Source organism: Polypterus senegalus, chromosome 7 (genome assembly GCF_016835505.1).
Source record: "Polypterus senegalus isolate Bchr_013 chromosome 7, ASM1683550v1, whole genome shotgun sequence".
Classification (NCBI taxonomy): Eukaryota; Metazoa; Chordata; class Cladistia; order Polypteriformes; family Polypteridae; genus Polypterus; species Polypterus senegalus.
The window spans coordinates 153351791-153367059 of record NC_053160.1 but is presented as its reverse complement, the minus strand read 5'-3'; the positions used below and the strand labels follow the sequence as shown (position 1 = coordinate 153367059).

Below are 15269 nucleotides of genomic sequence, written 5' to 3'. Positions count from 1 at the left end.
TTGAGATCAACTTCATACTATCTCTCATAATCATCAAACATTTGTCAGGAAGTAAAATGTTTGCTAAAAAAGTTGTTGTCCGGTGTAATTGGTGGTACTGTGGCAACACAATTATTGTCTCAGTGCTTAGACGCTGGTTCCATTTTTTTTTTTGGAGCACCTTACAATCCTGAACACTTTGCAGATAGGTTACCCAACCTTTAGTAATTTAAAAGGGAGAGAAAAGCCAAGCAGAGAGGATCTAGCTTCCCCATAAACAAAAAAACATACACCATTTAAACAGGCTAAAAATGTGAGGGGGCCTTGGTACAAAAAAGTCCCAAAAAATGAGTGGCGATAGCCTGTGCATCTCTGGGCACCTGTAGGACCAGAAACAAACAGCTGAAATCTTCGGGATGTGGGAACCATGTCTTTCCGTAAACTTAACCAGATAATCTACAGCAAATAAACTCAGCCAGTTGAGATTACTCTCACACCGCAGAGACGTACAGTTTAGGCTGCCTGGAAGATTTAGTGTGAGTGACAGACTGGTGTACTGTCCAAACCTCACTTCTGTCTTACGTCTGATGGCGTCATTCCTTCACTTGCACTATTTAAAAAATGCTAATAAAACAGATGGGTGGATGATGAGTGAGTGCGAGTGTGTGTTCCCTGTGCTCGACTAACATTCTCACCAGAGTTGGCTCCTGAATTATGTCCAAAATTATGCCCACACTGCACTGGATGGATAGATAATAATTTTTTCAAAAATTTTTATTTAACACCCTAATTATAATTAATCATCATCAGTGTTTTAGTAAAGTTGCATTTCTATAGCTTTTAATAACTATTAGAAATTCCACTTATAAATAAGAATGCCCTCTTTCACATCACATATCCCTGCAATGTCAGATTCCAAAGTGCTTCGTTAAACTAGATACTATTATAAATAAAGAATCAAATTCAAAATGCTGCTGTTTTACAGCATCTTCTGTGCCTGAACATCAAATAAAACAGACAAAAAAGGGGAGCACCATACATTGCCATGTTGGCCACCTACCTGGAAAGCAAGGTCTGATATCGAATCTGAGAAGGACAGGCTGTAGTTTTTTGGGTAATTCCTTATATTAAAAGAGAAATAACCAAATCTTATGGTTATTAAATAAAATATGCTTCTGATCTTTAGAATATTATTTTGTTTTCAGAACTGTCAACATATTTGTATGCTTTGTATTGCAGGGAGGGCTCCACAAGCATTCTGGACAACCTCCTGTCACGAATGGAGCAGTATGCAAACAATCTAGAGAAGCTGGTAGAAGAGAGAACACATGCATATTTGGAAGAAAAAAGAAAGGCAGAGAACCTGCTCTACCAAATCCTGCCTCAGTGAGGAATTTTTAACTTTCATTTATATTAGTCCATCCACCCATTTCCAGACATTGTATTAGAAGGCTCCACAGAACAGATCTACCATGACCACAAGAAATGATGTGTATTCTTTTGTGTGATAACTGTTTTCTTTAAGCTTAATATCTCTTGTATTGAAGACCTTGAAGACGCAGAAGAAACTAAAAACAGAATTTCTGAGAAAATATCTGTATATCTTATTGAAGAAAATCTGTTCATGCATTTATGATGAGGTATAAATAGAATGTGTGTATCATGCCACAGATTACTGGTCTGATGTGTTCACAAAAAGAAACACAAAAGAATTATTAGTCCTTCATTAAAGAATGTAATGGCCATTAAATTCTCTATATACAGTAGCAAGCCAAATTAACAATTAGAGATATCTCAAAATACATTTTCAGATATCAGGAAATGTATTTAAGATATTTCAAAATTAATTACAGATATCTGAAAATATGTCTATTTCAATATACTGTATCTAACCTACAAGTTGCCTGAAGAAGGTGCCTGGGCTAACCTCAAAAGTTTGCATATTGTAATCCGTTCAGTTAGCCGATATAAGGTGTCATTTTGCTTGACTTCTCATAATATACTGCATCTTAAATGCATTTTAAGATAACTCAAATATAAAATATCATAAAAATAAATACACTGTTCATTTCAAGACATCTGAAATGAATATCAATATATCTCAAATGCAATCAAGACATCTTGAAGTAAGTTCCTGTGCATTTTGAGATATTTCAAATACATTTCAAGATATCTTAAAATACATCTGTATATGGCAAGCCACATTTAGAGATATCTCAAAATGAATTTCAGATATCCTTGAGATATTCAAAATGCATTTTCAGATACCTTCAAATGGATTTTGAGATATCTCTGAATGTTAATTTGGCATGCCATAATATTGCAAGTCAAAAGTAACTTCCTGCCCATTTCAAGTGATCTTAAATACATTTTCAGATATCTTAAACTAACTTCCTGTGCATTTCAATATGCACTATTAATATGCACTTTGTTAAATTTGTCTTGCAATATCATGCTCATTTCAAGATACCTCAAAACTAGTTCCTTTTCATTTCAAGATATCTTAAAGTACACATGATATTTTATTGAAATAATAGGAGATTGGACAGGAAGTGATTTTGAGATATCTTGAAATGCATAGGAAGTTATTTTAAGATATCTGGAAATATAGTTTAGATATCTCAAACTGCCTAACAGACATATTTTAATATACCTCAAAATGCTCAGAAAGTTATTTCAGTATCTCTTGAAATGCATTTCAGATATCTCAAAATATGCAGTGTATCTCATTTCAAAATGTCAGGAAATCTGTTCGGCATATTTCAAAATACATCAATTTCATCCATCCATCCATCCATTGTCTAACCCACTAAATCCGAATACAGGGTCACGGGGGTCTGCTGGAGCCAATCCCAGCCAACACAGGGCACAAGGCAAGAACCAATCCTGGGCAGGTTGCCAACCCACCGCAGACATCAATTTCAATATATTTAAAATGTATTTTCAGATATCTTAACATGCACATTGGAGAAATCCTTAAATGTTAATTCAGCTTGCCACAGGAAATCCCATTGAATGAATAGGAAATTTTCCAAAGAGTGACTTTGAGATATCTCATAATGTATTGCAGATGTCGCAAAATATAAAGGAACATATTTCAAGACCTTTAAAGCAAGTTTCCAATACCTTAAGAAGTAAATAGCACTTTAAGATGTCTGAAATTAATTTCAGGATATCCTTAGATGTTAATTTGGTTTGCCATAAGTTTAGAACAAGTCTTTAGTTCAGAGTTCTACACAGGATTTTTCAAATAAAATAGGTAGACAACTTTGTGACATTTGTCTCCTACTTCTAAAAAATCCTCAACTGGAGTACAATAGAAAGTAAATATTTAACAGCATGTCAAGTGATTACATACACTGGATTTTCCCATGATCCCCTCAAGAATAATAGTAACAAATATACCTCATGCCCACAAATAAGTAGTTTTTTAATATGTCGCTAACTTCACTATAATCTCTAACCATACCATCTGACCTGGGAGTGTTTGTAAATATGCAATAGCATTACGATGGCTCTTGTGCTGTACATCAGACTGTATACAGTTTTTCAGAGCTTTTGCAATATGGCCATTGAGTTCAGTAGTTATGAATACCAGGATTGACGCAGTATCGTCCTAAATGACTAAGTTAATCGTATTATAACAAACCCTTTCCCTCCAAGTTGTTCCCTATTAATTGTATATTTTAACCAAAATTGTTTTCTGCTTCCTTTGTTGCAATTTACTTCTGCACTAAGCACTACTTTACAGGTTTCCATGGTTTTGTTTTATTTTGGTACACAACAAGTCATCATTAAGTTTATTTGGTTTTTATTTAAGTACCAGTAACGGCGCACTGCATAATAACTTGCAGTGAATATACTTGACTTTCTTTCTCTGTACGTTTATCATTCATTTGCTCAGAGGTTGATACGTCTGCTGCTTCCTGAGTAGCTCTTCTTTTCTCCACCCTAGCGGCCCGCTTCTTCTCGTCTTTTCGTCTTTTCACGTTAAAACTGATTAAGTCAGTGTTTGTGTTGCAATTACTTAGTATGTTTTCTTTAATTTTTTACTTAAGCTGGCACTTAAGTCTTCAATTTGCCTCAAGAATACAGTAATTGAAGATATGAAGAGGTAGGGGAAGTGACGGCGAAGGTTGTAGGGAATGAGAACGGCGCCCATACACATGTGCCACACGACCGCCCAGCTGCCCGCTGCCGAGAGTTGATTCTACAATAAAATAAAATAAAAATAAAAAGAGTAATAATTCCAAAACTGTTTGCTTTTAATATAAAGCTGTAGTGCAGAGTTTCAATATAGTACATGTGTACCACATTTCAGGCTACAGGTTATTTGATTTTTGATCTTGACCTTCCTGGATTGACTTTGACCTTGGAGGTCAATCATCTCCCTGATAGTAGACATCACGTAGTATATGTGTACCAAATTTCAGGTCAATAGGTCAAACGGTTTGCGAGCTACAGGTGATTCACAATCCTGGACAGACAAACGGACAGCCATGGTAGCGTATTATATAAGAAGATTAACTGGCTTGCTAGTTTTCTGGTAAAACCCAACGCAAAGACACAAATGAATGATCCTGAATCAGAGACCAGCATGTAAATGAAGATGAGGAATTTGCTCAGTTACTGATCAGCCATCTTACTAACTTTGCCTTACAGGGACGTGAACCAGAAGCACCATGTAGGCAGCACATCTGATAAATTTGGGATAGTTTAACTAATATAAAAAGTACTATAATTGCTGATATATTGTCTGCTTGCCATTGCCTTGAAGAGTCCAAACAGTTGCTATTGCTAAATTTGAGTGAATCATTAAAACAAATCTGCCGTTACTCAATGCAAGCCATACATACGTTTGAGGCTGAGGCTGTAGTTTTGTGTCTCATTTCAACCCCTGAGGAATTTTTTTTATTTTTTAAAAAGTTGTTTCAGTAACCAGAGGAATGAATGTTAGACCAGACTGTTATTATACACATACATTTCTTCTGCCAGAGGGTAGTCTGAGATAGAAACAGGAAAGTGTTCAAACTGCAACATGTGTGAAAAATTAGATTTACGCACCAAAGAATGAAGTTTAATGGCGCCTCGCATCACTGCAGCAGAAATCTGAAGCTCTTTAGATGAAAGAGAGCTGAGTTGACTCCATCCAAAACAGAGAGAGAGAGAGAGAGGCAGATTTCAGATTTATAAATCACTAAAGCTGAGCTTTCTAATTGTGGTGCAGAATGTTCTGCTGGTTCTATTGTATGTGTAGTTTCAATTCTTTTATAATTAAATCCATTAAAGCAAAAACTGGCCCAATTTTAGGAAGTGCTGTGAACTTTATGGAGATAAATAGACAATCCGCTTATTAATAATTAATAAAGTATTATTATTAATGAAATAATAGTTAATAAATACTCAGCCGCCCATCTGTGAGCCACTGTGATCCCCACACAGCCTTTGCTTCAATAAACGTTTACTTTGCGTAGTTAGTAACTGAACTGTAATTACTGAAAATGATGCAAGTTCTTAACAAACTACACATAGCCTCTGATACAGGGTCAATTTAGAATCACTAGGCTACCAAATCCGCAGGGAAAACAAAGTACCTGGAGAAAACTCCCATTGCAAATGAAAGACATTGATTTGGTTAGGAACCTGTGTAGAGCTGGGAGACACGGGTGCTTAATTAATTAATAAATAAATATTGCAGGGCTATTAATAAATTAATGGCCACGTCTCTCATAAAACAACAACAACATTCATTTATATAGCACATTTTCATACAAAACAATGTAGCTCAAAGTGCTTTACATGATGAAGAAAGAGAAAAAAAGACAAAATAAATAATTAAAATTAGGGAACAGTTAACATAGAATAAACGTAAGGTCCGATGGCCAGGGAGGACAGAACAGAATAGGCATACTTCATTTTACTTAGTTTTCTATAGTCATCACCACACTGAGGTGCTACACAAGTTCTATATAGCAATCCAGCAGTTTGCATATGTTTTCTGGTTACAATTATGGGCTTACAAATAAAGACAGAGATGGGAAACTGAGGTAAAATTTAAAATGACTGAATAATCAAAATTCAAAACAATTTTTTCATAAAGATAATTTAACTTTTGTTTACAGCATTCCTAAGACCAACACTGTACCCTCTGTTTCACTGCAGGCACCCATCAGCCAGCAGGTCTTGAGCTTTCATGCCAGACTTCCATGGCTTCTGTCTTCCTTCAGCCAATCTGGTCCCATTTGTTTGACTCAGTTCCACACATTGCCTGGAGGTCTTGTGGCCTCAAACCTTATATCTGTTGCATTTCCTTCTCTCTTTCTCTTACTCAGATTATGACACCCCCCCCTAAGGTTTCAGGTTCATGGAATCAAGCCTATAGACAAGAGCTGTTGGCTATAGCACCGAACATATGATCAGACTGGCACATAAAGAACTGCTCATTTAGCCAGCATAGGTTTAAATTTGTGCATATATCTTCCTTCTCTGTCACTGCCATAGCCATTTTTACACTTCTTCCCAACTAATAGATAGATAGATAGATAGATAGATAGATAGATAGATAGATAGATAGATAGATAGATAGATAGATAGATAGATAAACTGTTTGGAACCTACAATGAACACAATGTAGAGTATGTTATGTAAAGTGTCTCTAAAGGTATGAATGCTTACCATGCTCTTGTAATTTAATTTCTCTGCAGCTCTGTGGCCGAACAGCTAAAGAGAGGTGAAACAGTCCAAGCCGAAGCCTTTGACAGTGTGACCATTTATTTTAGCGACATCGTGGGCTTTACATCATTATCAGCTGAGAGTACGCCTCTACAGGTAGAAATACGAAGAACTTTGTATTACTAAATTTGTTTTGTTGCAATTTTTGTTATTACAAAATGCATATTTATTACAATTACCTTAACATTTGAATTATTCTTCTTTTTTGGGCAAAAAGGTATTTGAATAGAGCTGTAATATCTTAGCAGATTTTTGTATGCCATTTCAGGATTGTCATTCCTTTGTGACAGTGGACAGTCATTTGGCCTTTAAACCCCTAGGCATTTATTTTCTCCAGCTGCCATGTTGTTTGGATTTTTTTGTCTTCATCTCCTCTGTGGCTATCTGACCATTGCATATACTATCAAATTGACACTGAACTTTGCCATTACAACCACTAGAAGCATACAAACTGACTGAATCAGATGGTAATTTATCTTCAACTTTGTCGGGGATTCTTCCATTACTACATTTTATGTGTTTTTGTAATTGCAGTTTATAATTACAGGTTTAGAGGAATTTACATGCTGATTGTGAAAGATTAAGAAGTCGAGTTTCTTTAAATGGAGGATTTTTGTGTATTCTGGGACAGTTCCTAAACTAATTGACTGAAGTTGAGTGACTGCCCTAGAACACCAACTTTCATGCACTTCCATGAATGACAGAAATCCAACAATATCAGATGCACCATACATCATACACTCTTATAAGTAAGTAAAGGTGTCAAAGTGGGTCTTCAGAGTGAAGCCATAAGGGAATTATTTTTGATTCCCAAAAGAAACCTCCATATGAAGGTTCCATAAAGGACCTTTATTTGTCCGTCCCTGTTGATACCCACTCATTTGGACATGTGCTCTTTTTTTCAATAAACAAGGCAAACCATTTTCTCTTATAGACATTTCCGGTCTGGTTTTGCCTTGCTAGCAGGTACATCTTTTTCTACATTACAGTCGAAGTGACTCAGTAAACTACAGTACATCCTGGTTAAAAGCATAAAATAAACTCAGCCTATAAATAAATATTTAATCAGATTTTCAGATTACAGAAACTGACGTTTACCCGAAAAGACAGAACAGAAGACCTCCACTATTAAAATCCGAGTTGAACTTTAGAACGTCAAACTCTCAAAAAAAAACTCCAATAGCTGTCCACAGTGACTCCAGCGAGTAGCAGTTCATAAATCCTATAAAAACAAATACACTTAAATCCATTTTTTTTAGTTTTGATTCCATTAACTAAAAAATGGAACTATTTGGCACCCTTCTAGATAAAAATAAAACTGCTTTGTAGGCTTCATTGAATCAAATATTCTGTTTAAAAGAAAGAGCGTGGGTGGAACCGGATCCCACAACAGTGTGGAGGCAATAAATTAAAGGTTTGGAGCTTTTCTTCCTTTATAGTTTTTGAAGCTTACAGTTAGAAGACATCATAATCTGCCCGGCGCCCAGAGCACTTCTATCTCTCACATAGAACAGAAAGTGACATGACCCCCTAACAAATAATTACACATAAATGGATAACTGAAATTAGTTGAACCATCTAAAATAATTATAATAATTAATATTATTTTCTGCTAATTATTTTTATTACTTAAAAACATTAGTAATAAATATTAATGACAGTCTTTAGAACTTTTGCTTCACAGCCCCATAGTCTGAGGTTCAAATCCTGACCAGATCACTATGTTGACGTAACACATTTCCTCCCACAGCCATAAGATGTGTTTTTTTTTTTTTTAATTATTATAAGTGGGTGAGTGAGTATGTCCTTTATATAGACAAATATACTAATAACCAAAGTATAAGTGTAAACCACTTTATCATATAAAAATTTCCTTGTATAGCACATATTGCAGGCTCAGTTCAGCCCATAGGAATTCTTGTCAGGAAAAATATGATTTTTATCATATAGAATAATATAACTAATGAGCCCTGTACTCACTGAGTCGGTACTACTTCACACTTGAGACAGAGCCAGACAGTCAGCCACCAACCTGCTATATCCTAACACAGGGGGTCCGCTGGAGCCAATCCCAGCCAACACAGGGCGCAAGGCAGGAACAAATCCCGGGCAGGGCGCCAGCCCACACACACACACACACTAGGGACAATGTAGAATCGCCAATGAACCTAACTTGCATGTCTTTGGACTGTGGGAGGAAACCGGAGCACCCAGAAGAAACACGCAGACATGGGGAGAACATGCAAACTCCATGCTGGGAGGACCTGGGAAGCGAACTCAGGTCTCCTTACTGTGAGGCAGCAGCACTACCACTGTGCCACCATGGTGCCCTTAGTTTTTAAGAATAAAGTTTTATAGTAATACGGAAAACAGAGAAAATATAAAAATGCACTTCTGGCATAACACATTCAAATGCCATTATATATTTTATGAAGCTATAACTCATATATACTTGCATGATAGATAGATAGATAGATAGATAGATAGATAGATAGATAGATAGATAGATAGATAGATAGATAGATAGATAAAATAAAGAGGCAGCCATTAATCAGGCTGTCTAGTGATGCCTTCTTTCATGTGGTTGCATTTTACTAGCCCTGGGACCAGAAGAGGCAGAATCAGTTGCCCTCACTTGATGGTTTCTAGGTACTGTGGAGGAAGAAAAAAGAAGCCAGTTAGTGGCAGCGCCGGGAATGGCATCACATAACTCCGAAGACTCATTTTCTTTGTGGCTCCTTATAATTTTGAAATCCATTCCAGTAGAACTTCTGAAATCAAAGATAATTATTTTTGGCTACACAGACAGAAGGCTAGAGGCCTCCCTTAGTAGCACCGTTGTGCCCCACTAGTTCAATTCAGTACACTTTGTTCCACTTCTGGACATTGTAGTGCCACTTAGCAGCTTGGAGGACCTGTGACCTCATGTTGGACCTCAATAGCTTCTGTCTCTTTGCAAAAGAGACTTTTAATTTGTTCCCAACTTTATTGGCTACATTTCACATCATCATCCAGCTTAGAGGTCTTGTGGCTTCATACCAGGTCTACATTTCACCCCTATCCCACTCCTTCTTTCTTTCTCTCTTCGTACCACTATGGTTTCCTGTATACAGCAACTGTTGACTCTCAGTACACCAGCATATAAAGGACCTTTATTTCAGTCAGTGTGAGCTTAACTATGTGTATACGTTTCCTGTTTCTACAGCTGTTTGAAACTGCTCTGTTGCCTTTGCCAAAGGTACAGCCCATCTTGAGATAGATAGATAGATAGATAGATAGATAGATAGATAGATAGATAGATAGATAGATAGATAGATAGATAGATAATGAATTTTGCAGTTCATTCAGAAGGAGTGAATTTTAATAAAGATGTAACATTGCCTTTGCTATTAAAATGAGAGTATACATAAGAGTACTGTACATTCAATATTAATACATGCTTTTCTTTCCTTAGGTTGTGACATTACTAAATGATCTCTACACTTGCTTTGATGCCATCATTGACAATTTTGATGTTTACAAGGTATGTTGTAAGAGTCTAATACGGTACTGAAGACCCTGTTTAGATTTATTAGTAAAAACTGACTTTGTCTTTCGCTGAACACATTTTGAAACTTTTAGGTGGAAACAATTGGCGACGCATACATGGTTGTTTCTGGACTTCCAGTTAGAAATGGCAAGCTTCATGCCAGGGAAATAGCAAGAATGTCATTAGCATTACTTGAAGCAGTGAAGACCTTCCAGATACAGCACAGAGCCGACGACAAGCTGAGACTGCGGATAGGAATCCACACAGGTAAAAGTGTCCATTTATCTGCATTTTGGCAACACCTTTATGTGAATGACAGGAAGCAGTCTGGATGGGCTGCATTGCATACTTTGGGAGTATTTCTACAGAAAACCATGGAGAACTTTAGACTTCATATGAAAGGCATTCTAGCTTCAAATTGAGCTGACGTTCAAGTTATGTGAAGAGCAGCATGATCATTAAGTGACTCTCTGCCACCTTTAACTTCAATCTGCATGATTTCATTTTAATGCCTGATGTTTATTGTTATTTATAAATTCTTTTCAAGAGATATTTAATAAAAAGTCTTGGCCAACTGAAGCGTGAAATAACATCTGTGATTATATTAATGGGAAAGATAACCAAGAAATTCATCCATCTATCCATCCATGCATGAAGTCTGCTTAATGCGGTTTTGGGTGCGTCTTCTTTTCTCATATGTAATATCTGGTTGGCTATGTTGTGCAAGTTAGGGTTAGTAATTGGGGGAAAGATCAATTAAATAAAGTATATAATTAAGATTAATATGTCAGTCTTGAGTAAGAAATCAAGAACTTCTGGACATGTCGTAATGTCCTGTGCACTAAACGTATCGTTTAAATATTGAGAGTATATGATTTTAAGAATGTCCAGCAAATCGCATAGTAATTGTAACATTGAAATGTTTTGTGCAGTTACGCCTGCAATTTTCTTGCAGCATTATTCAAGGGAATCCAAGGGAACATCGGGGAGAATACACTGGCACAGACAAGAAGGGCAAGTTTAGTTGCTACTCATAGAATACAAAGCACACAATAATTAATTTAAAATGACTGAATGCATGGTTGGTCGTGAAGCGGAATGCGAATGTAATGAAATAATTCTTAATGTTTTAGTTATATCTGAAAATGTACAAATCGAGCTCCAGCCTCACTAGGCCACATGTTCTGATCGTGCACCAAATTAACAATATTTTGGACAAAACTCTTTGCAATGCCTATCAGACAATGTTGGTGTCACAATCTCTCTTAACCCATTAAAAGCTGTGTTTGGTGGACACCCAGACAGACTTAAAGTGGACTTATCTTGCTCAACCGGAAGAATCCTAACTCTCATATTCTAAGTCATAGTATTTGAAACTGGCAAAAATCTAATTCTCACTTAGGGGATCTGTTCAAAAGTTGTTTTTTTAAATATGGCAGGATCTAATCAATAACATTTTAGAATACCCTTCTTTTTCTAGCTCCTTTTATAAAGTAGCTTTGGTTGCTGGCCCCTCTCTCTTTCTCTTGGGTGGTGTTTTGGTTTTGATTTGTTAAATTTTGACTTAATCGATTGTTATTTGTATCTAATTAAAATCAATAAAAATTAAAATCTACAAGTTTGGTTTAAATTACAAAAGGATGGTGGTGAATCGAGCAGAATAGAGTAGGTTGAGTCTAAAAATGCTTGCCTTGAATGACAGCATATTTCCAGACGTGATCATTTCTTTCTTTCTTTCTTTCTGACGCACTCTCCAATGAGTTCTGCTCACCCTGCCGCCTTGTAACTCTCATTGATAACAAACAATGCTGATATCATGCCGAGAAATGACTGCACATAAACTCATTCTATGCAAACCTTGCCCTATTTATGAGAGGCGAATGTTGGATTGCATAACCATTCAATATTTTATCATACCTCTGAGCAGAGATGAATCAGTCACTCACCACTCTGAAACTGCATTTTCCCTTAAAAGGGCACAAAGTTAAAGCACAATGATCCCAGCTACAAGAAGAAATAATTACATGTTTTCTTGCTCAAATTGTAATAGTAGATTTGGAAATCTAATACATTGTAGCCTGTTGTCTGTTGAGCTTTAATCTAATTTAAGTTCAATTTAAGGTGCACTTACTTATTAATTATATAATAACAAAAAAAATAATGATAATTGTTTCCTTCAGAGAGGAATGCTTATGATGTTAGTGTCCAAATAGCATTGATAGATTGACATTAAAGCTAGCCAATGATTATCATATTTTTTAACTGTTTGCTATCATGTGTGCTCTCCCCATGTATGTGTGAGTGATGTGGGCATTCAGGCTTCCTCCGCCATCCCAAAGATTGTCACACTGGTTATCGATTCTAAATTGGCATCTTCTGTGCACCTAATGCAGCTAGGATAGACTGCCGCCTCAGCCTCAGCAACCTTGAATTGGGTTTGGAAAATGAATGAATTGGTGGATGCTTGTTTGGGTCAATGATTCCTGCCCTTAACACTTTTTTTTTATTATGTTACTCAAATAGCTTTTTAGGATCATTATTGTCATCTGTACAGAGTACAGTGAAATTCTTACTTGTGCAACATGCAACACGTCACTTGTTATTGTAAAATTTTACTAAACATACTGTAGAGCTGCACAGTACTTGTCATGCTCATTTTTTGCGGTTTTAGTAGCTTGCGATTCTTATATCAGACACACTAATTTAGAAAAATGAGAGACTTTGCAGACTTGCTGTTTTTATAGGTGCCCCTGAGGCTGGTTCTGAGGCAGCTCATTTGCATGATGTAGTGCCAGCTCATACTACGGGTGACTCGTGCCAGGCTGATGTGACTTGTCAGTGCTGTCACATAGCCATCCCTTTGTTGACACTCTCCCCATTGACCACTTCCAACTTTTTAAAAAGGGCTGGGTGGCAAGGTATTGATGGGATGTTAAGTACGGTGCTGTGATGCGGTACAGCAGAGGTGTTAATCATTGCCCTTCTGTATGGTGATCTGTCGGTGACCAGTGAAAAAATTAACCTTCTTGCAAGGAGCTGCAGGTGTATCAATATTTCTTCACTGAACTCACACCGCAAACACCATTCCAGGTCCAGATTCATAGCTTTGAGACACTCCGTTGCTGTTCCGTAATGCCACTGTGATCTGCCTCATCCTTGGCCTGTATAGTTTTACCACTGGTCCTGCTTCATACTGTACAACTGGGGTAAGTGGCAACTCGATCTCCTACACTATTTACCAGCTCCATGAGCCTGAAGTTCTGCTGGTGTCTGCATACCCAGGCCAGTGGACCTTATTAGATGGAGAAGCAGTGGAGGAGCTGCAGACATGCTTATTAGATTACTTGATGATTAGTGTGTAAGTGTGTTTTAGAATATGAGGGTAAATCAAAAAGTAAAGGCAATTTGAAAATTACACACAAACCGCAATGGATTGAAGCTGATGCAATACAACACCTTTGCAATGGCTTATGGGTAGTTTTAATACACTCAGTGTGGTGCCCTGCCATTAGTTTAGTTGATGCCAAGGTCAAATGAACATGGATGCTCCTCTGCAAGATTGCAGCAGCACCTTGTCATAGTGAGATTTCTTTGGGCAGAGAAAATCACCAAAGGATATTGGATCAGTACGAAAGTGAAAACAGCTTGACTCAATGAAAAGTGTATGAATGGACACAAATGGATTAAAGAGGGAAGAACAAGTGTAACCAATGAAGTTCGATCTGGTCAACCATCAACATCACACACACAAGCCCACATAAACATGGTGAATGCCTTCATCAGAGAAGACCAAAGGATTACATTGTCTGCGGTTGCTGCACGTTAGGATAGGGATGGTTCTGCACATGCCATAGTGCAATATGACTGGGAGTACCATAAAGTTTAAGCGAGATGGATACCCAGATAGCCTTCTGAACTGCACAAGCCAACATCTTTCAGTAAAGCAGGTTTCACATCTTCTGCACAAAGAAATCTCACTACAGCGCATGATACAACAATGATACGATTCCATAGCGGATGGTCTATGTTCATTTGATCCTGGCTGCAACTTGACAGCAGACCGCCGCACTGTGCATGTTCAAAATACCCATAAGCCATCATGAAAATGTTATGTCAACTTATGTCCATAACGTTTTACCGTGTAATTTTCAATTGCCTTTACTTTTCAATTTACTCTTGTGTTATGCTATGCACCAGTAACGGCACACTGCAAGATAATGTGCAGTGAAAACACTTGACTTGAGCATTCCTAGTTTTCATTCTCTTTTTCTGTACGTTTATCATTCGTTTGCTCAGAGGTTGATACGCTTGCTGCTTCTTCTTTTCTCCACCCTAGCTTCTCTTCGCTCGTCGGCAACTTTTCGAGTTCAAACTGATTAAGTCAATGTTTGTGTTGCAATTACTTAGTACGTTTTCTTTAATTTTTCACTTAAGCTGGCACTCAAGTCTTCAAGAATGATTTAAGATATGAAGAGGTAGGGGAAGTGACAGCGAAGGTGCCAAGAGTTGATTCTACAATAAAAAAAAAATAAAAATAAAAGAGGAATAACCTTGGAGGTCAATCATCACCCGAAAGCAGATAGTAGACGTCACATAGTATATGTGTACCAAATTTCAGGTCAATAGTTCAAATGGTGTCCGAGCTGCAGGTGATTTAAAATCCTGGACAGACAAATGGACAGCCAAGGTAGAGTATTATATAACAAGAAAGATGTTAGTTAAAAGAAAACATTGAAAACGCTTGCAGCAAAAATTGCTTTTGTGTGCATTTCTTGTACTACTAGGGTGTTGTACTGTGTTAGCCATTATGGATGTGGTGAGAGGTCAAGCAAAATGACACCTTTTATTGGCTAACTAGAAAGATTACAATATGCAAGCTTTCGAGGCAACTCAGGCCCCTTCTTCAGGCAAGAAACCTTCTCACTACATGTGGGTTTTTATATAATCCTTCTCTTTGAAGTGGATGTCCTATTTTCACCCATTTTTTGCAATGCTATGCCCCTGTATATTTGAATTAAATGACATACTA

The 15269-nt window shown here is 37.1% G+C and overlaps 1 protein-coding gene across 1 annotated transcript in view; it reads left to right on the top strand.

The window, feature by feature from the left end:
- The window catches only part of LOC120532921 (atrial natriuretic peptide receptor 2), a 186264-nt gene that overhangs the window by 159358 nt on the left and 11637 nt on the right, over positions 1-15269 (top strand). The window contains exons 13-16 of the mRNA XM_039759411.1: positions 1219-1365; positions 6684-6807; positions 10166-10234; positions 10333-10507. Of these exons, the coding sequence (XP_039615345.1) occupies positions 1219-1365; positions 6684-6807; positions 10166-10234; positions 10333-10507 (515 nt within the window). The remainder of the gene's footprint in view (positions 1-1218; positions 1366-6683; positions 6808-10165; positions 10235-10332; positions 10508-15269) is intronic.